The 23,300-nt window shown below is 43.7% G+C and overlaps 1 protein-coding gene and 2 long non-coding RNA genes across 5 annotated transcripts; 1 reads left to right on the forward strand and 2 right to left on the reverse strand.

The window, feature by feature from the left end:
* Positions 1-274: 274 nt before the first annotated feature.
* On the reverse strand, positions 275-4,270 carry LOC309516409. Its single transcript, XR_014212889.1, has 2 exons — positions 4,199-4,270; positions 275-419 (listed from the first exon to the last, which is right to left on the reverse strand). It is a non-coding gene; the product is annotated as an uncharacterized lncRNA (long non-coding RNA).
* BAG1 (BAG cochaperone 1) lies at positions 3,775-18,911 on the forward strand. Of its 3 annotated transcripts, XR_014212810.1 has the most exons (8): positions 3,775-3,899; positions 6,206-6,334; positions 7,652-7,734; positions 9,138-9,251; positions 9,538-9,645; positions 14,294-14,336; positions 17,218-17,280; positions 18,333-18,409. XR_014212810.1 is itself a non-coding variant. In XM_082195144.1 (7 exons), the coding sequence occupies exons 1-7, from the start codon at positions 3,839-3,841 to the stop codon at positions 18,420-18,422; spliced, it is 648 nt and encodes a 215-aa protein (XP_082051270.1). In that variant the 5' UTR covers positions 3,775-3,838; the 3' UTR covers positions 18,423-18,911. The 3 variants fall into 3 exon arrangements, 2 of the variants coding, with proteins under 2 accessions (XP_082051270.1, XP_082051271.1); XM_082195144.1 differs by lacking the exon at positions 14,294-14,336 and having other exon boundaries at positions 18,333-18,911; XM_082195145.1 differs by lacking the exons at positions 3,775-3,899; positions 14,294-14,336 and adding an exon at positions 5,422-5,656 and having other exon boundaries at positions 18,333-18,911.
* On the reverse strand, positions 15,796-22,936 carry LOC309516383. Its single transcript, XR_014212860.1, has 2 exons — positions 22,268-22,936; positions 15,796-16,023 (listed from the first exon to the last, which is right to left on the reverse strand). It is a non-coding gene; the product is annotated as an uncharacterized lncRNA (long non-coding RNA).
* Positions 22,937-23,300: the final 364 nt, after the last annotated feature.

The following is a 23,300-nucleotide window of genomic DNA, read 5'->3' on the forward strand; positions in this document are numbered from 1 at the left end:
TTGAGGAGGGTGGGACACGTCGGCCCCCAAGAGACAGTAAACCAGTCCCATTGTCAAAGCCACTACTCCCTCTGTGTACGTTGGTGTGGGTTGGCAGCTGGGACTTGGGCAGCTGCTAATACTCAAAGGGCTGGACTTGGCCAGGTAAAGGAAATAATCCACATTGCTATGCCACCTGCAAAACATATCCTTATTAAGTTAAACAGGATACACTTGTCCAAAGTCAGTGTGAATAGGCTTCCACCCCAATGAGACAGTTTCTATTTGTGTAGCCTTTTTGTGTAGAAATTTGATGTTGCACTTTAATAAGTTCCATCTTGTGAAATGATGAATATGGATAATTCCCTGCAAGGGGTTGTTGCAGATGACTGTAGGGTGAGTGATGTCTTCAGCAGCCATGATGATTCGGGAAGGATTCCCTAAAAGGTAGCAAAGATTGACCGTGATTCCTTTAGGAAACTAGATAATCAATAAAAACCAGTTGGCTGGCTGGCAATGGAGGTATCACAGGTAATAATCACATATGCTCCATAAAATGGTATGCTTATTTACCAAGACCGTTCCTGTTCAGAAATAAAACTGGTGAAGCTTTTTGTGACAGGGAAGCAGGGCAGGCACTGGGGGAAAGTGCTCATTCTACATTTCTGCATGTCAGGCTCTGTTAAAGGCACAAGAGCAGCACCAAACACACAAACCCCAAATTCTTCTGCATAGACAGGGAAAAGCTGTCTGAAATGTCATATTCCCTCTTTCGAACATGCTCAGGTTCAGAGATCTTCAGAGGGGAAGCCTCTGCCCTGCCACCCTCACAGGCACACTCGGTGGGCATGTGGGAGAGGGCCTTCTCGGTGGTGGCTTTGGAACTCCCTCCCTGGAGAAGACAGTGCTCCCTCCTTGCTGTCCTTCCGCCGGCAGGTGAAGACCACCTCGTTCCAACAGGCTGCTGGGAACCAACTGCTTTGAATGAAAGGGCTGGTGCTGTGCTGTTTTTGGTGGATTGTATGGTTTTAATAAAAACAATTAATATTGTAGATAGATACACATTTAATTTGTGTACATTCAGCTTTACCTGCTTGGCAGAAAAACCTAAATGGCAGGTGTCTGGAGAAAAAAGAATGGCAGTCTCACCTGCCAATATGTTTTGAATGTATGTGCACTCCTTGGAACGTAACCCCGGCGTAAGTCAAGAGTTGCCTGTAATCACAAAAATAATAGTGTACTGTACAACCCCCTTGTTCCCAACAGGCTTTTAGGAACGGGCTGCTTCTAATGAAAGGGCTGGTACGCTGCTTTTGTTGTGATTGCCTGTTTTCAAATAGTTTTACAGTAGTGCCCCGCAAGACGAATGCCTCGCAAGACAAAAAACTCGCTAGACGAAAGGTTTTTTCGTCCGCGATTTGCCTCGCAAGACGAATTCCCCTATGGGCTTGCTTCGCAAGACGAAAGCCCATAGGGAAATCTCCGGGGACCTCTTTTAAATTCTAGTGGTGGGGAGCAAAGCCTTTCCCCCCCCCCTCCGGCCTTCAGAAGAGGTCCAGGAAGGCTGGCGGGGGCCAAAAGGCTTTGCTCCCCAGCGCCAGCATTTTAAAAGCAGTCCGGGATAGCAGGGAAGCGCTTCCTGCTATCCCGGACGGCTTTTGAAGGCAGGAGAGATCCGCGAAGCCTGGGCGTGCTGCGCACAGGCTTCGGCATACCGGCAACTCTCCGCCAGCAGCGGCAGAGCTGCCGCTGCTGGCAGAGAGATCCGCGAAGCCTGGGCGCGCTGCGCGCAGGCTTCGGCATGCCGGCAACTCTCCACCAGCAGCGGCAGAGCTGCCGCTGCTGGCAGAGAGATCCGCGAAGCCTGGGCGCGCTGCGCGCAGGCTTCGGCATGCCGGCAACTCTCCGCCAGCAGCGGCAGAGCTGCCGCTGCTGGCAGAGAGATCCGCGAAGCCTGGGCGCGCTGCGCGCAGGCTTCGGCATGCCGGCAACTCTCCGCCAGCAGCGGCAGAGCTGCCACTGCTGGCAGAGAGATCCGCGAAGCCTGGGCGCGCTGCGCACAGGCTTCGGCATGCCGGCAAGTCTCCGCCAGCAGCGGCAGCGCTGCCGCTGCTGGCGGAAAGGTCCGGGATGCCTGGGCCGGACAGCTTTTGAAGGCAGGCGGGGGGAGCAAAGACTTTCGCCCCCGCCAGCCTTCAGAAGAGGTCCAGGACCTGTTCCGAAGTGGGGAGGGGGGGCGGGACACCTGGCCCCGCCGCCCCACTTCGGAAAGCTGTTCCGAAGTGGGGAGGTGGGGCGGGGACACCTGGCCCCGCCGCCCCACTTCGGAAAGCTCTTCCGAAGTGGGGAGGGGGGGAGGGGACACCTGGCCCCGCCGCCCCACTTCGGAAAGCTCTTCCGAAGTGGGGAGGGGGGTCGGGGACACCTGGCCCCGCCGCCCCACTTCGGAAAGCTCTTCCGAAGTGGGGAGGGGGGGTCGGGGACACCTGGCCCCGCCGCCCCACTTCGGAAAGCTCTTCCGAAGTGGGGAGGGGGGTCGGGGACACCTGGCCCCGCCGCCCCACTTCGGAAAGCTCTTCCGAAGTGGGGAGGGGGGTCGGGGACACCTGGCCCCGCCGCCCCACTTCGGAAAGCTCTTCCGAAGTGGGGAGGGGGGTCGGGAACACCTGGCCCCACCGCCCCACTTCGGAAAGCTGTTCCGAAGTGGGGCGGGGGGCGGGAACACCTTCTGAAGGCGGGCAGGGGGCGAAAGTCTTTGTCCCCCCCGCCTGCCTTCCCAGGGGCTTTTAAATCGCCCCGGACAGCGGAGAAGTCCTCCGCTGTCCGGAGCGATTTTAAAATGCCGCCCGCCAGCATTTTAAGATAGCCCCGCACAGCGGAGAAGTCCTCCGCTGTCCCAGGGTTTTTTAAAATGCTGGGGGTGGGAAGAAAAGCCCTTGTCCCCCCCCCAGCCTTCAGAAGAGGTCCGGGGACAGACTGTCCCCGGACCTGGTCTGAAGGTGGTTTCCCTAGGAACGCATTAATTGATTTTCAATGCATTCCTATGGGAAACCGTGCATCGCAAGACGAAAAAACCGCAAGACGAAGAGAATTGCGGAACGAATTAATTTCGTCTTGCGAGGCACCACTGTATATAGTTTTAATTCTGTTACACAGCTCAGGACTTCAATACCTCTGCATACGAACCAACCGGACCCCTGCACTTGTCATCCAAGGCCCATCCACGAGACATGGGGGGGATGGCCTTTTCTGTGGTGGCTCCTCATGGTGGAATGCTCTTCCCCGGGAAGCTCGCCTGGTGCCTTTGCTACATCTTAGGCCCAAAGTGAAGACATTCCTCTTCCCCCAGGCCTGCAGCCATTGAACAGTCTGGCCTTTTAAATGGGGTGGGGAAGAGTGTGGGTTGTGATTTCTTATTGCTTTATTGGGTGTGGTTTTTTTTAAATTATACCATATGAATTACATTTTTAATGTTGCACCCCGCCCTGTGATCTTCGCGAGAAGAGCAGTATATACATTGAATTAATCATACTGTAAAGGATGCTTGAAAAATAGTTTCCCATCCACCCCAAACGTTTCTTAGCGGATCTTATTTTTAATCAGTACAACCGCCTTCGGCCCCTGCGAGGGGGGGGCGGCGGTATAAGAATAAAAACAAGACAATAATAATAGGGAATAATAATAAATGATAATAAGAGACGCTGAAAAGTCGGTAAATGAATCAGCCAGCCAGCCAGCGGCGTCCATCCCGCCTCTCTCGCCGGGCTCCGGCTGCTCCTCCTCCTCCTCCTTCCCCGGCCGGCAGTTTCCGGCGCCGGAGGGCGGCGCTCGGCGCGGGCTCCGTGAGGGCGAAGCGGGCATGGCGGTGCCCGGCGGCGGCGGCGGCGGGGGCTCGGCCCTGACGGTGACCGTCACCTACGGTGAGAGCGCGGGGGCGAGGCCGGGGCTTCGGGCCTAGCGGGCGGAGGGAGCCCGGAGGCGAGCGGGGCTCGGCGCGGGGAAGGGGAAGGGGTTGTCGCCCCGCTGAGGGAAGGCGATGAGGGAGGGGGTGGGCGGCACACGCACACGGGCCCCACAGACGCCCTCGCGCCCACATCCATCCATCCATCCGCCGCCCCCGTGCAGTTGTGCATTCATGCATCCATCCACCCGTGCATTCATTCACACGTACATCCATCCGTGCATTTGTACATCTACGTGTGCTTTCCTACATACATACATACATTGCTTGACCCCATTCCTGGAACCCAGGGGGTTCCAAGGCTAGAGTGCCTCAGAGCATGTGTGAATGGTTCCTCTTCATCCTGGAGAAGAGTGACTAGTGGGGTGCCACAGGGTTCTGTCTTGGGCCCGGTCTTATTCAACATCTTTATCAACGACTTGGATGATGGACTCAAGGGCATCCTGATCAAATTTGCAGATGACACCAAACTGGGAGGGGTGGCTAACACCCCAGAGGACAGGATCACACTTCAAAACGACCTTGACAGATTAGAGAACTGGGCCAAAACAAACAAGATGAACTTTAACAGGGAGAAATGTAAAGTATTGCACTTGGGCAAAAAAAAAGAGAGGCACAAATACAAGATGGGTGACACCTGGCTTGAGAGCAGTACATGTGAAAAGGATCTAGGAGTCTTGGTTGACCACAAACTTGACATGAGCCAACAGTGTGACGCGGCAGCTAAAAAAGCCAATGCAATTCTGGGCTGCATCAATAGGAGTATAGCATCTAGATCAAGGGAAGTAATAGTGCCACTGTATTCTGCTCCGGTCAGACCACACCTGGAGTACTGTGTCCAGTTCTGGGCACCACAGTTCAAGAAGGACACTGACAAACTGGAACGTGTCCAGAGGAGGGCAACCAAAATGGTCAAAGGCCTGGAAACGATGCCTTATGAGGAACGGCTAAGGGAGCTGGGCATGTTTAGCCTGGAGAAGAGGAGGTTAAGGGGTGATATGATAGCCATGTTCCAATATATAAAAGGATGTCACATAGAGGAGGGAGAAAGGTTGTTTCCTGCTGCTCCAGAGAAGCGGACACGGAGCAATGGAACCAAACTACAAGAAAGAAGATTCCACCTAAACATTAGGAAGAACTTCCTGACACTAAGAGCTGTTTGACAGTGGAATTTGCTGCCAAGGAGTGTGGTGGAGTCTCCTACTTTGGAGGTCTTTAAGCAGAGGCTTGACAACCATATGTCAGGAGTGCTCTGATGGTGTTTCCTGCTTGGCAGGGGGTTGGACTCGATGGCCCTTGTGGTCTCTTCCAACTCTATGATTCTAGGATTCTATGAATGTGCACAGTATTAGGAACCTATGAGAAGAATAACCGGCTCTTGCCAGTTTCTGTGATGTCACAATATCCTTTGGCAGCCAGAGGTGTCATAGTTCCTCTGCTGTGATGTCAGTGGGTGCCTGGACAGCTGGGCAACGGATGACTCAGAGAGACTGTAGAGAGACTGAATTTTACCTCTGCCATGAGCTCAGCAGGGTGACCCTAAGCAAGCTGGTCTTGCCCTCTTCCCAAATCTGTTTTAAGGGGGTGGGGAGAGGATATTGAACTGAAGTTTTTTTGGAAGTGCCACTGAAATTATATACAAATGGCTCAAGACATTCAAAGTCATTCTCTTGTATTATCAGCCACTATATATACATGTTTTTTACTAGGAGTAAGGTCAGTAAGAGAACCTCTGCAGCACAATCTGATAAATGTGGGTAATGCAAGCTGGCTGTTCAGTGAATCCAGGGATGAGAAGGACCTTCATGGCTCTACTGGGGTCAGTAATAATGACTGGCCAGTGGATAACAGTCTTTGAGGGATGCAGGCAGAGACCCCGATGTGGGTTGAGAGGCCTTTGGGTTCACACCAGCCTTCTTTGTTGTGTGCTGGCTGCGGCTGATGGGGTTGTAGTTCAAAGGCACCAGGACGGCAAAGGCTGAGCCCCTGGGAGTGTACGCTAGGGGCCGTATTCAACTAAGTCATCACACTCAGAATAGACCCACTGAAATCAATGGACTTAAAGTTAGCCACACCCATGGACCTACTCTGAGTATGATTATGGTTGAACCTTTCATGTGTGAAGCTTTACCCCATTGCTCTATCTCCATGTTAGGTAAACTTTATTTCTTTAATACTTGCTTGTAAGACTGTAGTTTGCAGCACATATGGGCTGAGCTAAACCCAGTTTATAATCTGAGTATATTTTCATTATGGTATTTTCAGGTAGTGAAAAACACAGTCTTCAGGTTGCTTCTCAAGAAGAAGACAGTCAGCCAACAGTACGTGATATGGCTCTCTTAATTGAACAAGTAACTGGAGTTCCAGTTTCTTTTCAGAAACTGATATATAAAGGTAAGTAATCTTTTTATATTTGCAGCACAATCCTATGCATGGCGACTCAGAATTAGGCTCCACTGAGTTCAATGGGGCTTACTCTCGTGTGTATAGGATTACATGGAAAATATCAGTTAGAACTGGTCTTAAATAACCATATACAATTGGGTGAGGATTTATTTTTGCGGAATAGCTATGCTAATTTCATCTCTTTTTTAAAATTGATTCATCCAGAGAACAGATCATGAATCAGTTAAAACTACAAAGTGAGTTTTATTTATCACATGCTGAAGTACATGCATGTATAGTGAGAGAGAACAATTAATCACCAATATTCATTCTTCTGTTGTTCTTACTAATATATTTGCCCAGGCACTGTGTATTTGCGTCAAGCTTATACAACTTTTGGCTCATCAACCTGAACATAGCCTACTAGGCATGTATGATATTTGGCACACCTCCCCTTTTTTACAGTTTCATGCATTACACAGGAGATAATGAGAGGCTTGTTGAGCCCATGATAAAGAGCTATAACGGATGGTGGGCTCTGTTCACATTAATGGGTTACAGTGTGATGGGTCAGTTTTAATGTTTCAAATTTATTATAGTGCATGTAGTTTGAAAAGGAACATGAATGGTATTACTGCTACACTAATTTCCGGGATTCTCATAACCATTTTAAGGTATTAGGAACCTATGAGAGAAGAATAACTGGCTCTTGCCAATTGTTGAATTTTATTTTATTTTATTTTATTTTATTAAACTGAGTATCAAAGTAACGCTAAAAACCTTTTCAGATGATTTCATTTGTCTTCTGTTTTTGTTTTGTTTTGAAAAAGTTTTGTTTTGTGCTTTCCTTTTAAAGAGAACTAAGCTGGATATTTTATCCAATAAATAGGCCCTCTTAAAAATTATGTTTAAAGGGTACAGCCTGTTCCAGTATAAGCAGCTGATTCTCTGTGATGTCACAATATACTTTGGCAGTCTGAGGTGTCATAGCTCCTCTGCTGTGATGTCAGTGGGTGCTTGGACAGCTGGGCAACTGGCTCAGAGAGACCACAAAGACCTTCGAATGTGAATTTTGAAATCTATGAACAACTGTTGTTATGTCATTAAGGTGTGCCATAGGCTTCCAAGTGATACCTTGTATCAATATCAACAACGGAGCATTTTTGGAGCCTTTTATGTTAATCAGGTGATGCTTTATGCTGGTATAGGTGTATAAAAGGTAGGCAAGTTGTTCCATATTTGTAAATGAACGTAAAACTGACTCTTCATTTTGTTTGCTGAAGTTTCCCAAAATAAATTTGTAGGTTTCTTTGTTTTTCCTCCTAGGAAAATCCCTGAAAGAAATGGAACAGCCTTTGGCAACATTTGGAGTTAAAAATGGTTGTAAAGTCATGCTGATTGGAAAAAGGGTAACTTTCGTTTTATGAAGGCTGTATCTCTCTCTCTCCTCCCTCTCTCCCTCCCTCCACACACACAAACACACATGGATGAACATGTATCATTGTGCTTCCTAATATGAGAAGTATTGGTATTCAATAAGACATTTGCTCACTTGCTATTTCTTCTCAAGCGCAGAGCACTTTCTCCTTGCTCTCCAGTAAGGAAAACTGACCATGCTTTTGTTTCCCCGTTTTTTCACTTTTGGAGGGGGTAGTTTTATCCGATCCTTGGCTTGCATCCACTATTTGCACTGCTGCACAGCCTCTTGCACAAGCACGAGCAGACGATGTCTCTCCATGCAGCACTGCAATGTGTTACAGGATGAGGGGTGGTAAATAAGGAAGGCTGCAGCACATAAACCCTAGTGGATCACAAAAAGATTTTGAAAAGGAGCTTGCACAAGCAGATGAACTTCTCTAGATTTAGTGTCAGCTATCCTGCAATACTCCTCCACTAACTTAGAAGCAGCTCTTCCACTCAAGCCCCTGATTTTAGTGGGACTTAGTGCCAAACTTGCTGTGGATTCTTTCCCCTTCTTCTAATGTCTTTTCTGCCTTCTGTCCTTTCTGTTCTTCCCATGTTGCTCTTTTTCTGTTCTTTTTGTTTTTGTTTATCTTAAAATGTATTATTTTGCCTTTTAAAAAATCGTTCACAGGGCAGCATGCAAAACATCTTCAAATAATGGAGCATTAATTAACCAATAACCTTGTTTTACTGGTTCCTACCCAATAAATTCTCTGTTCTCTACTGAAATTTTTATGTGCCTTGCATATCTGTGATAATCCTTACTTCTCTCTCAAACAGAACTGGAAGGAACCCAAATCATCTAGATTGGGGTGGGGAACCTGTGCCCCCCCCTTGATGTTGTTAGAGTACAACTCATATCATATTTGAACATTGGCCAGGCTGGCTGGAGCTGATTGAGTCCAGCAACATCTGGGAGACCACATATTCTTTACCCCTGATCTAAATAAACTTGCTTTTTGAAAAGGAACCCCTCCTTTTCCTAACGACACAATTTAAAATACATTCATCTTCCAAAATCTTAACTGTAGCTGTATGTCACTGCTTTGGATACTGTTTTCTTTTGCCAAAGAACATAAAATAATAACTTCTAGGTACATATTAGTATTTGCCAACAGCAGTAACCATCTTTACTTGGTTGCACATCCATTGAAATAGTGAGTCTATTGATTAAAAAAAACACACACACACACGAAGAAAATTGATAACTGTTAGAAGTAGAGAGAAGCGAGGGTGCTGAATGGAGTAATAGCAAGCTTCTAAATCTTTGTTAATGTATGCTAGAATAAATGTATCATAAATGTTAGGATTGATGTAAACCTGTGCCATCTTGTTCTAAATTACCCAGAATAGTCCAGAAGAAGAGACTGAATTAAAGAAATTGAAAGATTTGGAGAAATCTGTGGAACAAATAGCAAAAAAAATAGAAGATGTTAATAAAGAGCTTGGAGGTATTCAAAAAGTAAGTTGATTTCTTATTTCAATAGTTTACCTAGCGTTATAATTTTTAATTGTTGATACTATATTTCCTAATTTAAATGAATTTACCTCAAAAGATCGGTCACCTATCTTGATATTTATTCCTCTTCTAGAAAAATGCTCTAGCTATTTCTTGACTCCTCTTTTAATCCTTCAAAATAATAAAGGGTGTATTTTGATAAACAACATGATAAATTATATTATCTAGATAAGATGTCTTCAGGTATGCTATGAATAAATTTTTATTAGAAATTATAATTTCCATACAGGGATTTCTAGCAAAGAATCTTCAAACTGAAGCTCTTAACCAGTTGGACAAGCGGATCAAGGGAACTGCTGAACAGTTTATGAAGATTCTGGAACAAATTGATGCCATTGTGAGTAAAGAATTATAGCAATAAGTTGTTGATGTCTGAAAGAACGTTTAGTTGTACTTTTAAGTAATATTGGCTTCGGAATAGTAGGCTTTCCTAGTAGGCTTTCAGTAGACACCAAATTAATGGCCTAGTAGGCTTTCAGTCCCAGCGCCTGCCCAGCTAGCAGTTCGAAAGCACCCCCGGGGGCAAGTAGATAAATAGGTACCGCTTACCAGCGGGAAGGTAAACGGCGTTCCGTGTGCGGCTCTGGCTCGCCAGAGCAGCGTTGTCACGCTGGCCACGTGACCCGGAAGTGTCCCCGGACAGCGCTGGCCCCCGGCCAATAGATGTGAGATGGGCGCACAAACCCCAGAGTCTGTCAAGACTGGCCCGTTCGGGCAGGGGTACCTTTACCTTTACCTTTTAGGCTTTCAGTAGACACCAAATTAATGGCTTTTTAGGGCTTTTTTATGAACCTGTTGTTTCCCCACTTAAATAAGTATCTGTTACACTGCCCATTTTCTGTAACACAAAAACAATAGTTCCATATACACATTCTGCATAAGGCATCCTATTATCATTTATCAAATTATTCACTGTATTCAGTTTACTAAGGCTCCCACTCCAGAAAAGTGATACAGCCGTCCCCCCCCCCACTCACGCAGGGGTTTGTGCATAAGTGAAATCACGTCAAGTGGGGAGCACCTTCTAAAAAGCCTCTAAATGCCTGTTTTCCCCTACTCTCCAGCTCTCCACACAACTCTCTCTCTCTTCAACTAGTTGAAGTTCTGGGGCCGGCTGGAGGACGCGTGGGACAGCAGTGGCTGCTACACTGCCCCATGTGTCAGCTGTCAGGTGGGGAGGCTGAGCAGCCTAAACAAAGCCCCACTGCACCTCACGTCTCTTTGGGGCTTCCTCTGCCCTTACTGGCGTCCTCTTCAGGCTCTGGAGAGGGCCTCTTTACGAGCCATGAGGACTCTCTAGCTCTCTCCCACCATTTCCTTGTATGATTCTATTTATTTATTTTCTGGCGCTGCACATATGCATAGTTGTGCGCGAGTAGAACACGCGTAAGTGGGGGTAAGCCTGTATACATACATAAGCCTGTAATACATCTTTAACTTTCACAAAGCCTCTTTAAATCCCACTAGCGTTGTCTGTTCATCACATATGCTTTTCAGATAATCTGTAAACTTTCCCCAGTCCTCGATGAACTTGTGATCCCGTTGATATCTAATCTTCCCAGTCAGTTTATCCAGTTCTGCCTAGTCCATAAGTTTCATTCTCCACTCTTCAAGGCACCTTTCAAAGCTGTGTAGATGAGCTGCTAGTGTTCTAAAGAAAAATAGCTTTCTTCCACATTTGGAACTTCTCATGTACTCCTCCAGACTAGCGCCCAAAACTTACAAATTCAAATGCAATTTGTCCTCATAGAAGCAAAACATTTTCTTCTACATATGTTTAACATTTTGCTCATAAATGGCAGAAAAGACAAAGAAAAGAGAATCCTGTTTTTATTTATTTATTTTTTTAAAAAAAACCTTTTTAAAAGTTGGAAGGACCATTTCATGCACAGTGATTTCCCCACACCAATATTGCTTGTCTGTAGGAAAGTATTTGCATTGTGTTTATCGTAACATCACAATTGGCAGAATGTGTCTGTTTCACCAAAGGTATGCATGATAGAAGTCTGCAGTGCATCACAGCTTCTTACCATGTACACATGCAGCAAAATAGGTACATAACATGTTCCTCATGAGTGTATCTGCTCTTTCTTGCACATAAATAATAACTGAGTCTTAAGCTGTTATATTATAATGTGAGAGGTTTTCTTCTGCTAGGCTTGTGGGATTCTGGGTCCATTTGAAGTACAGTCTATTACACTGGCTCGGGCTTCAATAGCTTTAAGAGAACTAGGTTTTTGTCAATGTATTGTAGGTTAGGAAGACTAATACATAGCGAGGTTCAATATCCATCTGTAACTACAAAATCAGATTGAGGTTTTCATTTATTACAGTATGCATGCTAAATATTAGCTCTTTTTGTCCACAAAGAAATTGGGAGATACTTTCCTTTAACTACTTATTTTTTACAAAACATTTGTAAAATGTTCCTAGACAGCTTACAAGTACAGTGGTACCTCTAGATACGAACGGGATCCGTTCCGGAGCCCCGTTCGCATCTAGAGGTAAACGTATCTAGCGACGGTACGTCTGCACATGCACGTGTCGCTTTTCACCACTTCTGCACATGCGCGTGACGTCATTTTGAGTGTCTGCGCATGCGCAAACAGCAAAACCCGGAAGTAACACGCTCTGTTACTTCCAGGTTGCCGCAGAGCGCAACTCGAACACGCTCAACTTGAAGCAAATTTAACCCGAGGTATGACTGTAGATCAAATGTTTAAATGCCAAAACTTCCATTCCTTTTATCATTTCTTAGAATACATATTTTAGAACCTTATTTATAGGTTGCAAATCATTCATTCCTTTAGGTATTCAGCTAATTTTTATTCAGAGTAGACCCACTGCAATTAATGGATCTTAGTCTTATTCATTAATTTCAATGGGTCTTCTCTGAATAAAAATTATCTGAATACCACACTGAAAGTCCTGATTAATTACATTCTAGCTCCAACAGAGCTAGGAGAATGAGATCAAACACTTTTGTGTTAATAGCCAGTCATTGTGTTCCTCATTTATACTTGAAGAACTTGTTTAAACATGCATTAGTAACTTTAGAAAAATGAACTGATGTGCTTATGCAACTTCATTAGCAGATACAAGGGGGTGTCTGTAAGACTGCTAAAATAAAGATGCACCTTTAAATAATTAGATAACTGGTTTTTGTAAGCTTTTCAAAATATTTTGGAGATGAAAATACTAGTTTTGTAACCTTTAAAAACCTATTTTCTCTTTCAAATATTGGACTAATTTATGTTCTGACCATTGAATAACTAAACCTAAAACTAGACCATTGAATAACTAAATAAATTTATTAATTAGTTAACTAAATAGCCATTCTTCTTTTTTATGCTAAAAGAGCCCAGCGCAGCAAACATCAAAATAGTAAAAAAGAATAAAAATATATTTGAGATATTGTAAAGGTAATTAGGAACCAGCTAAAAAACATTTCAAAGCACTTACAGCATCTAAAATCTTTAAGAGAGGGTAATGTGGGTTTTCCATAAAAATTTGAACTGGAAAATCTCTGAGAAAGTTACACTGCTCAACTGAAAAGGATGTGACTTAGTATTTTTATTTGACTTACATTGGTTAAAAAAAGGCCTTAAAAAAGTAATTCTGATTTTACATGCTGTGTAAAATCTGAAAAGTTTTTCCAGTAGCCTAAAGTAGTTGAAGTATTTGCTTAATCTGTACTTGGTGCAATTCAAAAAGATCAAATTCTTCACTTGGAAATGATTTTTATTGGAATGTTTTAAGAAGGCATAGACCTTGGGAGTTGCATAATGCAATGTTTACCACAATAATTACCGTATTTTTTGCTCTATAAGACTCACTTTTTCCCTCCTAAAAAGTAAGGGGGAATGTGTGTGCGTCTTATGGAGTGAATGCAGGCTGCGCAGCTATCCCAGAAGCCAGAACAGCAAGAGGGATTGCTGCTTTCACTGTGCAGCGATTCCTCTTGCTGTTCTGGCTTCTGAGATTCAGAATTTTTTTTTTCTTGTTTTCCTCCTCCAAAAACTAGGTGCGTCTTGTAGTCTGGTGCGTCTTATAGAGCAAAAAATACGATAATAATGCAGAGTTGTATGGAAGGGCACAAATTGGAAGATGAAATTGAAGTCCAAACAGATGAACCCATCCCAACATTTTAATATTTCATTATTACTAACGTAGCAGTCCTCTTCGTCACTACAATAGTTCTGTGATGTAGGCTAGTTATTCCCACTGTAAGATGGAGAACTGAGATTGACTTGCCTACAAACCATCCAGGGAGCCAGGCCTGAGTGAAAAAGGATTGCAATCTGGTCCAAGTCCAAAATATCTGTTGGACCACGCTGGCCAATATGGATCATAAGAAGGTTCTACAACAACTATGTGAGATACAGCTTGATACAGATCAGGGAGAAATTGCCTTCCCACCCCTAAAAAAAAGCAGTGATCATAAAATTATAATTATAAAAGCAACAATATCCAGAAAATAAAAAGCAACAGGGACAGCACACTGAGAATAGGTAACACATTCAAGAATGCCCTACTGAAAAATTCATTAGAATAATAATGTTGTTAATTGAAGCCTGAAGATAAAGTGATCCGGCCTGATTTCTCAAGGCAGAGGCTAGTTTCATAGCTTGGCCACAACCACCAAGATGCACCTCTGACGGTAGTGGGATGCAGAACCCCTCTGGAGACTGAAGTGTGCAGACAGGTTCATATGGGTAGAGGGAGGTTCTTCAGATATCAAAGTCCCAAACCAGCTCTGAATTGAAACAGCCCATCTGAAAACATTCCAAATGAATAATGAACCAGGCTCCCTCTGCAAGATGTTGCTATCACCAAGCCCTTAAATTGCAGTTGGCGACAGGGTCTTGCACAAGCACCCCAAGCATTAAATTATCTTGATTGATGAACTTTATTTTAATTGAATATTCAAATGTTATTGTAACTCAAGGTGTATTGCTAACTTCACCTCTTAAAACCTTGAATAGTTGGACAACGTATTCCTGGAGAGGAGACGTAAGCTGACTTAAGGTAAAAAGGAAAGATGGTGAGATCTGATTTGAATGTTACTGTAATGTTTTTCTCACACCACCAACTCAGAGTTGGTGACGTTAAGATCTGTTTGGTGCTGTGAACCTGTGTTTGCCAGTTGCCTAGTGAATATGAGCTTTCAAAACACAGTCTTGGGGATCTTGTTGAGTGTTCACAACCAGGGCTATTTCTGAGCGGATTCCTTAAGTAACTGATGTGAAGCCTGCAGTTATGACAAAATTACAAATGCCATGTTCCAATCATATATATTATCTATCTATATAGAAGAGGCGTAAGGTGCCCTTCTAATATTCTTGGACCAGCTCTTATCAGCTCCTGTAAGCATAGCCAATGGTCAGGGAGTTTCTTTATTAATTGCATTTATATCCCACCCTTCCTTCGTGAGGAGCCCAGAGTTGTAGTCTGACAACACTCAGTGGGCCACAGGTTCCCCATCCGTGGTTCAATACTGGCATGACTATTTGTTTCTCCCTATCATTTTTAACAAGTTTCCCTTGGTTCCCTGTAATGCACTTTTGAATTATCTATGACAATTAAGTGAGCTTCTTGTATTACTTTGGAAATTCTTAATTGCGTTTTCCTCTTGCTCGGCACAGTGTTCCCTGCAAAATGCAGGCCTTCCTCTTACAGAAGGTAAATTGTGTTTTAGAACTCTCCACTGAGGGAAACGTTTAACCTAACTAACACAGTCCCTATTTTCGGAATAGAATAAACCTGCCATAACACCATTTAGGATCCAGAATGGTTCAGAGGATACTTCTTGGACAGTCTGGTGTATGCTTTGGTGGCTAAGAGTATGAGCCAGGAAAACACTGGTTCAAGCCTAGCCTCAGTCACAAAGTCACCAGGTGGACTTGGGCATGGAAGTGTCTCAGCTGGAGCCTCCATCAGCAGTATGGGATGATAGTACTCTAGGACGTTGTATTGAGCACTTGAGAATCCTTGATATTTATCTATTTTATTTAAGGGCTGTATAACCTGCCTTTCAGCAGGCTCCCAGGGTCTCTTACAAAAAGTTAGAATTACAGTGGCTGATATTCAATGTTCATTATACTCACAGTAGACTCATTGAAATTAGTGGACTTTCCATTTCAGTGTGCCTGTTCTTAGTATGTTTAAACATTAAATATCACCCAAAAAATTTAAAACAACCACTTTGAAATAAACACAGTATGAAAGAGCTTTGTTATTTAAGTAATCTTTGTGCCCAAATACATTTGTGCGGTCAGTAGATTTTTCACCATATCAGTCTAATTTGGCAGACTGAGGTGTCCTCTGAACCATTTTGTTCCACTGGGATAATACATCAATCCTTCTCCAAGTTCATAATTTTATGTCTCTTGCTTATCAATAGTATCTACCGTATATATACTGTGCACTAATAATTCTGTGCCAAGATAATTCTCATAATTCTGTGCCAAGAAATCTGGGACCTGTATATATTTTAATATTTTTTTAATACCTTGTTTTTCATAATTCTGCTTTTTCCAGTTATTTGGTAGGTTAAGATCTATGCTTGCCCATGATGCCTTGTGCCAACAGCTAAAAATCCATCCCAGTCCATCCTCTGGTTTAGGTTTTAAAGTGTGGGGGTCACTTTCTCCATTCTTCACAACATTGGAGGCTAGCAGTATTTAGCGGGGAAGGACAACTGATAATTTAATACCTGGTGAAAATGTTGAAAACCTGTGTAGTATAGATTTTAAATCCCAAATGAAAGGTCAATATTTCATCCATATTTGTTAATTCTGAAAAGTTGTTATTTAAAAAGAAACTCTCTGTGGAGATCACTGTGATGTGTCTTCACCATGATTTCTATAATTAGCTAACATTTCTGGGCCTAAGCAACACTAAGGTGACACTAGTGTCAGCTTATATTCAAAAGAACCCTGTGTTTAGAGTTAGATGGTTATGGAAGCGGCATTCAAAATTAGCTTGTAATTGATAAGGAGGACATTTTTTGCATTTGAAATATATAGATTCAGGAGAGAAAGAATTAACACAAGAGTATCCAGGGTGCAATGAACACAATTTGGGTGTGTAATAAATGGGTTGGATAGTTTTAGGGTCTGCCTACAGAATAAATTCAGGAGAAGGCACACTCCTCTGTCAAGAGCCTTACATGTGGACCTGAATTCCACTTTCATAGCACTTTGTGTTGCTTGATGAGGGACTTGTGTGAAGAGGAACTTGGTATTCTGGTTTTTTGTTTGTCTGTTCTTTTGAAGGCTAGGCGGTGGCAGCTTCCAGTGGAAATGTTAAGAGCTCTAGTATCTATTGTAACTGAGTCTTTCATTTTGGTAAGCCTGCTTTGCAGATGCTATAACTGTTCAAATGGCCTAGGATTGCACATAACTTGTGAGAAGACACACAAAGTCATATCTATCTGCTCTGCAGTAATTTATGGCAGAAGTGAGGAATGGGATCCAGCCAGCAGACCAGATAATCATCCCCCAACAGGCCAACTTTGACAGGTGGACAGTGCTACCCACTTGTCAATTTCCTGACACCACAGTGGAATTGTGTCCATTTTTGACCACTGCAAAGCATTTTGCCAGTGCCACAACCAGCTGGTTATCAAAACTTGTGAAGGCAGATGTATGGCACAGCGCATGACCTGATTTCGGGTTCTTGTGAAGCCCCTTGCACATCACTTTGTAGGTATGGTCAGTGCTGCTGTGTCACCTACATGGACTGAGTATCTAATGAATTTAGATTATATAGGTGATTGGTTCTGTTTAGGCTGTCATTAGAATTGTGCCTATACCTACTGAGGTACCAATTGCAAAAACTATATTTGGACATACAACTTTATATATTGCTTTTATAATTAGACACCGTCCATTTTGTTTTGCCACAGACTCTCCCAGAAAACTTCAGTGACTGTAAACAGAAAAAGAAGGGGCTAGTGAAAAAAGTTCAGGTAAGTCCTGTGCCAAGTGTAACTGTGTTCATCTGATTAGGAAGTGGAACTTCCAAGTCTCTTGAAAAATCGCGTGGCCTCTGTTAAAATCTCAAAAACAAAACTCCAAACTTTCAATCATTTGATATGCATATAGACAATCTCATTAAGAAACAGAGAAATAATTTTAAAAAGCAAATAAGTGTATACATGTTTGTATCAAAAAGTGAAGAAAAAACAAGCATCGTCCTAGCTATGTGTTTATTACCATTTGTATTGGTTACATTTCCCATGCAGGACCTTGGAATTGCATTTTAAATTTCAGAAAATATAAACAAAATAGTAGTCCAGAATAGCATGCAGTTTGACAAAAGCACCTAGAAGTCACATTGCTCATCAGTCTCAGGCTCTCTCCCACTCCTCAGAGGAGCATTCAGTAGTTGAACACCTGATCATCTCTCTTTTTTTTTCTTGCAGACTTTCTTGCAGATAGCAAACATTTATATTTGAATAGCTGAATGGCAACAATTTCATGGATTCCCAGTGTTAATCTACTGGCTCCTAAGTAGTCAAACTATTGCTTGCAAACTGGGAGTGAGCCTTGGGAATGCATGTGTTCCCTTTCTGGTGTGTCTTAACCCCTCCAGTTCCTTTAACTGTGGTTTTGCATTACATTTGCACCATTGCCTAATTTTGGTAAACACTAATCATGCTCCCTCTCAGCTGTGATTTACAAGCCCACTATCAGTTTGGACTCTTGGTCAAGATGGAAACCATGATTTTCAGATGTAAAGCTATGGCTAAGAAGAACAGGGAGGGAGGGTTCAATTCAAATTAAAGAGGGTAAAGAAAGCTAGAGGGAGGGAGCACCCATTCCTTAGGCTGGCTTCCAAATCGCAAACTGGTTATTGCTACACCAGATCTTAGGTATGTTTTAATAGAAAGAGTTACTTGTGCCTATAACTCATAAGCTAAGTTGTTCTTGTTGTCTTTCCTATATAAAAAAAAAATATATGCTTGGTTTTTAGATACCCTATTGCATTAAGCCTCATTGTCCTTAATTTTGCTTTTAGGGTTTCCTTGCACAGTGTGATACAGTGGAAGGCAGTATTGGTCAAGAAATTGATAAACTGCAGTTGAAGAACATGGCCCTGGCAGAATGAGGCATTATTTTAAGTAACTAGGAGAAATAATTGCTCTGTGAGCAAGAAGAAGAGTTTGCTCTTGATTTTGGAGCACCTGTTTAGTATTCAAAATTTTATTTTAAGCAGAGTCCAGTAATCCTGTTGCATGTTGACCATTGCTTACTGGTTGTCACGTGTTCTGCTTAGATGTAAAGCTCTTCTTTCCAAAAAATAATACAACACATTCTGCTGTTTTTCTTGACTAGATTTCAAAACATGCCTTTGTGTGATCATATTTGTTTCAGCTAAACTACATGTTGCTTTCCTTCATTAATCGTTCAGAGCAACTACTGTAACTATGATGCTGTTAAGTAAAATTGTATGTGTTCTCAGATGTAGGAAAGATTTAACCACCTGAGGTTTTATCTGTCTTAACTTTCAGGATGCCTAAATTTGAATGTACTGTAAGATGTATTGTGCTTTTAACTAGTGGCTGAACATCGATAAGGTCCTTGATGGTCATTTTTACATATTTGTGATATATTGTGTATATGTTCTGTGTTCTCTTTGGGTAGTGGAGGACATTCTGGAGCAGGAAATTCCCACCAGACTTCCTGTCTCCTACGGAGGGGGAGGGGGGCAGAGTTAGTCACATGAATGATGAATGTGGCACAACAGCCTCACTTGGTTAGCCGCGTGCTTCTGTTGTGGAGCCTGCTGAGCAAAACATTGATTCCCCTGTGCGGCAGCTCCAACCCCACCTATCCCAGAGTCTCTCCATACAGCTAGCAAAGGCATGGAAATTCACCAAAACCAAATCCTGAGGAGAATTATGGGTCCTGTAGTGCCTAGGTGCTTCACTTGCCTAGGGTGATGAGGATAATGTGTACAGTTTTACACATAGCTACCCTTAGGAAGTCTCAGCAACATGCAGGCAAGCAGCTTGGCATGTGTGCCTGGTCAGTGCGGGGAGGAAGCAACATAAGCAGCAACTGCTCACGATGACCCCCTCCGCTCTCTGATGGTATCCATTGGAAAGGGTGTGGTGTGGGGGGTCCATTCTAATGCCCTCCAGCTGCTGGGCACCACAGGGGTCCACACCTTGACCACAAAGTGCACAACCCTGCAAAAATTCAATTAGAGGGAAGAGGGCGTGATTGCTGGTGATTGCTTTCCTGCTGCGTTAAGATGACAGACGGTGCTTTCTTAACATTGCATGCTGCTGAATCAGGCTAAGCTAAGCAGCAGCAGTGGGCTGAGAACATTGGTGTAAGCAAAAAGTGGCAAGCTGTCTCACCTGCTTCTCATCCACCCCTCTGTAAGGAGATGAGGAAGCCCTTTCCGTAGTGTAACCTGCTGTTAGAACCTATTACAAGCAAGGAGAAGGGAGAGCTCTCTGGGAAGAAGCCCAGAGAACCAGAGTCTACGTCTACCTCTTTATTTGTCCCAGAGAATTTCCAAGCCCTGCTGCTCAAAGCAGTTATGAAGCCTAGAGGCGGCAAGTAGATGTTTGCAAGCGAGGGGAAGCCTGTGAAGGAATTTATAATCCTAGCTGGAACTCTGTGAATCTCAAATGAAAGGAAGAGGAGTGGGATTCCCCCACCCCTTTTAGCAAATCAACTCAGGAATGATCATGTTATACTACCTACCCAAGAGCTGTCCGGAGACCTTTCCTTCCAAGAAAGGAAAGGGGTTGCAAGGGACTGAACAAATGAATTTGCCCTCTGCAGATTCCATGAGGCTTCTGCCATCTGTAATTTCCTCAGCAGCTTACTCTTCTTTTCACCAAGGCCTTAAATGTGGATGTACAAGTTCTTTCAGTTCTCCACCAGAGCAATGGACTGAGTTGTCTTACTCAGATGCAAGTTTCAGCTTAGAAAGTTGGTCAGTAGTCCAGGCTTCAACTAAATTCAAAGTAGCCACCCGCCCCCCTTGAGGAAAATCTTAAAGATATAAAAACAAAAGATTAAAGGTTGTACCTTCTACAGTACTTCAGTCTTACAACATCTTACTCAAATTAAAGTGTATCGGAGACACTCGTGGCCAAACGGGGTGGCATTAGCAGCAGCAGTGTTCTCCAGTCACAAAGTGTTGGTCAGACTCCTGGGGTCGGGGGCAATAGCAAATGGCAGGCTGTCACCAAAAGGAAAAGGATGTTGACAAAATTCTATCTGGTATAAGACTAGCATATTCCAGAGACTATCGGGTAAGGAAATGGTAAGCAACATATGTGCTTGATTTCCCCTCCCTTCCCCCTGGTTTGCTGGAGCTTCCTTCTCTCAGGAAAATATACCTGCTGCTAGCTGTTATCTCATTTAATGAACATCAGGGTGATAGAACCAGTACCATCCAAAGAGAACTTCTTTGGCATTTTATATATTTTACAATGTGAAAAAATATGGAAACTGGAGAGCCATTCTGGATCTCAAAACTCTTGAATAAACATCTAAATTGTAAGTGGAAACTTTTGAGATCTGTAACACACACACTAAAAGCAAACAACTTTCTCGTCTCCACAAAGGCCAACTCCACATGCCTGTTCTCCCATGTTCCTATGGCTTCAAAACACATTTTTGAAACAAAGCTGTGCTTCAGCTTTGCCTCCACCCAGAGACTGTTCACCAAGATCATGGTGTCAGTTGCAGCAAACCTCTGACTCCACTACCTGGAAGATACTATCAGATCTTAAGAGTGTGGGGACTGTGGGACAAGTGTGCAGTGTCTCCAAAGCCATGGTTTCCTTATAAAGAAGAAAAAAATTGCTTCCTACAGTGAAGTGCTTGTCATACCTGAGAAGTCATCTTCAGCACTATTCAGTATAAATTGTTCCTGTTTCAAGAATGGTAGAATTGAGGGAGACCGTGAGACTAGGGACGCGGGTGGCGCTGTGGGCTAAAGCCTCAGCGCCTAGGGCTTGCCGATCGAAAGGTCGGCGGTTCGAATCCCCGCGGCGGGGTGCGCTCCCGCTGCTCGGTCCCAGCGCCTGCCCACCTAGCAGTTCGAAAGCACCCCCGGGGGCAAGTAGATAAATAGGTACCGCTTACCAGCGGGAAGGTAAACGGCGTTCCGTGTGCGGCTCTGGCTCGCCAGAGCAGCGTTGTCACGCTGGCCACGTGACCCGGAAGTGTCTTCGGACAGCGCTGGCCCCCGGCCAATAGATGTGAGATGGGCGCACAAACCCCAGAGTCTGTCAAGACTGGCCCGTTCGGGCAGGGGTACCTTTACCTTTACCTTTATGAGACTAGGTTATCTCCTGTCCTAGTGTTTTGTCATTATTTTTTATAAAAAGATTTTCCAGCAAGTTTTTAATTTCCCTACTTGGGGTTTTTCTTTCCTTTAGGCTTGTGTCTATGCTGTTTGTTAGTCATAATGTTTTACTGTGCATTTGAAAGAACAGTTCTGGTTTACTTCAATCGGTGCCAATATGCTAAATGTTTTTATACCTTTAGCTGCTTTGGGAATCTCCAATTGGGGAGGAAAAGCAGGTTACAAATATGAATAAAATGTCAGCCTAAGAATTGTACTCTTGCTACCAAGAGTTGCTAGAACACTCATGTCAACCAATGAGGTGCACCAGGAAGAAACACTACTAATGTAAGTAGTCCACTGTCTTTCTCTATGGGAGGTGGAGCACATCGGGGAATATATGTAAATGCAGGGAAACCTGCCCCCCCCAATCCACCTTATCACAGACTTCTTTTGAAACTCCCTCTGTTTCAGTGTCCAGGGCTGCTATATGAGGAAACCAGTCAAACCAATTCCTGCAGAATTAGTAACAGTTCTTTGGAGACACAGCAGAAATTAAATGGCAGGATTCTGCAACAACATTGAAAGTAACACTATAGGCAACAAAAAGTTATGACTCATCATACCAAATCACAAACCTGGAAAAAAGAAGTTGTGAATGCTAGGATGCTGAGCTGGAGAGACTGTGGCCCCGGGTCTCAACTCAATGAAAGGTATGGCTGTGTCCACAGCCTGGTGGTGGTGGTGGGAAATAAGGTAGCTGCAGCAGATGCCTGTGAACCTTTTTGTCTGAAGCCTGCACTCAGCATGAGCGGAACACAGGGTTCTGTGGCTCTTGTAGGATTAATGAGGATGTATGTGAAACTCCTCAACCTGTTCAAAGAACAAAAACAACTGATAAGAAATTGTTATTGCTAAATTCAGTGGTACCTTTCAGTAAACATGCCTGGGATAAGGCAACTAATTAGCCAGCTCTTAATTAACAAAATGTGCATATATACCACTTGATTGTAAGAAAATCTCAATGCAGTTTACAAAAATATAAAACATTAACATGATCAATTTAAAAAGTTAAAAAATTACTGTATATAAAAACGCTCCAAGGTATTATTAAAGCCAACAGTAGCTAAAAAGAAATAAAACACACAGGTGGCACTTTGTGTTAAACCACAGAGCCTAGGACTTGCCGATCAGAAGGTTGGCGGTTCGAATCCCCGCGATGGGGTGAGCTCCCATTGCTCGGTCCCTGCTCCTGCCAACCTAGTGTAGCACCCTGCTTGTGGTTAACGCTTAGCTGGAATGAAATGGTTAACGCTTAGCTGGAATGAAATAACGCTTAGCTGGAATGGAATGAACGCAGCAATAGAGAAATTAAAATAATAATTTATTTGTCAGACAAATAAATGATAGGCACAGTGGTATATGGTTACCAAAGCTCTGCCCACTTCAGCCCTGATGGCCAGCACTTATATTTCCTCAGCCCAGCCCCCTTGCTCCTCCTTTGGCTGCCTCTGTCCAATCAGCCTGGTTGAAATTCCTATTGGCTGTTTGCTAGAACCAATCATAAAAGATACACCCATTTCCTATTACCTTTTATGGGAGACAAAGAGCTATATTTCCTTCTATCCATAAATGGCAGACAAGTAGCCATATATCTTACATTTGCCTCGA

This window comes from Podarcis vaucheri (genome assembly GCF_965113315.1).
Source record: "Podarcis vaucheri genome assembly, chromosome: 13".
Lineage (NCBI taxonomy): Eukaryota > Metazoa > Chordata > Lepidosauria > Squamata > Lacertidae > Podarcis > Podarcis vaucheri.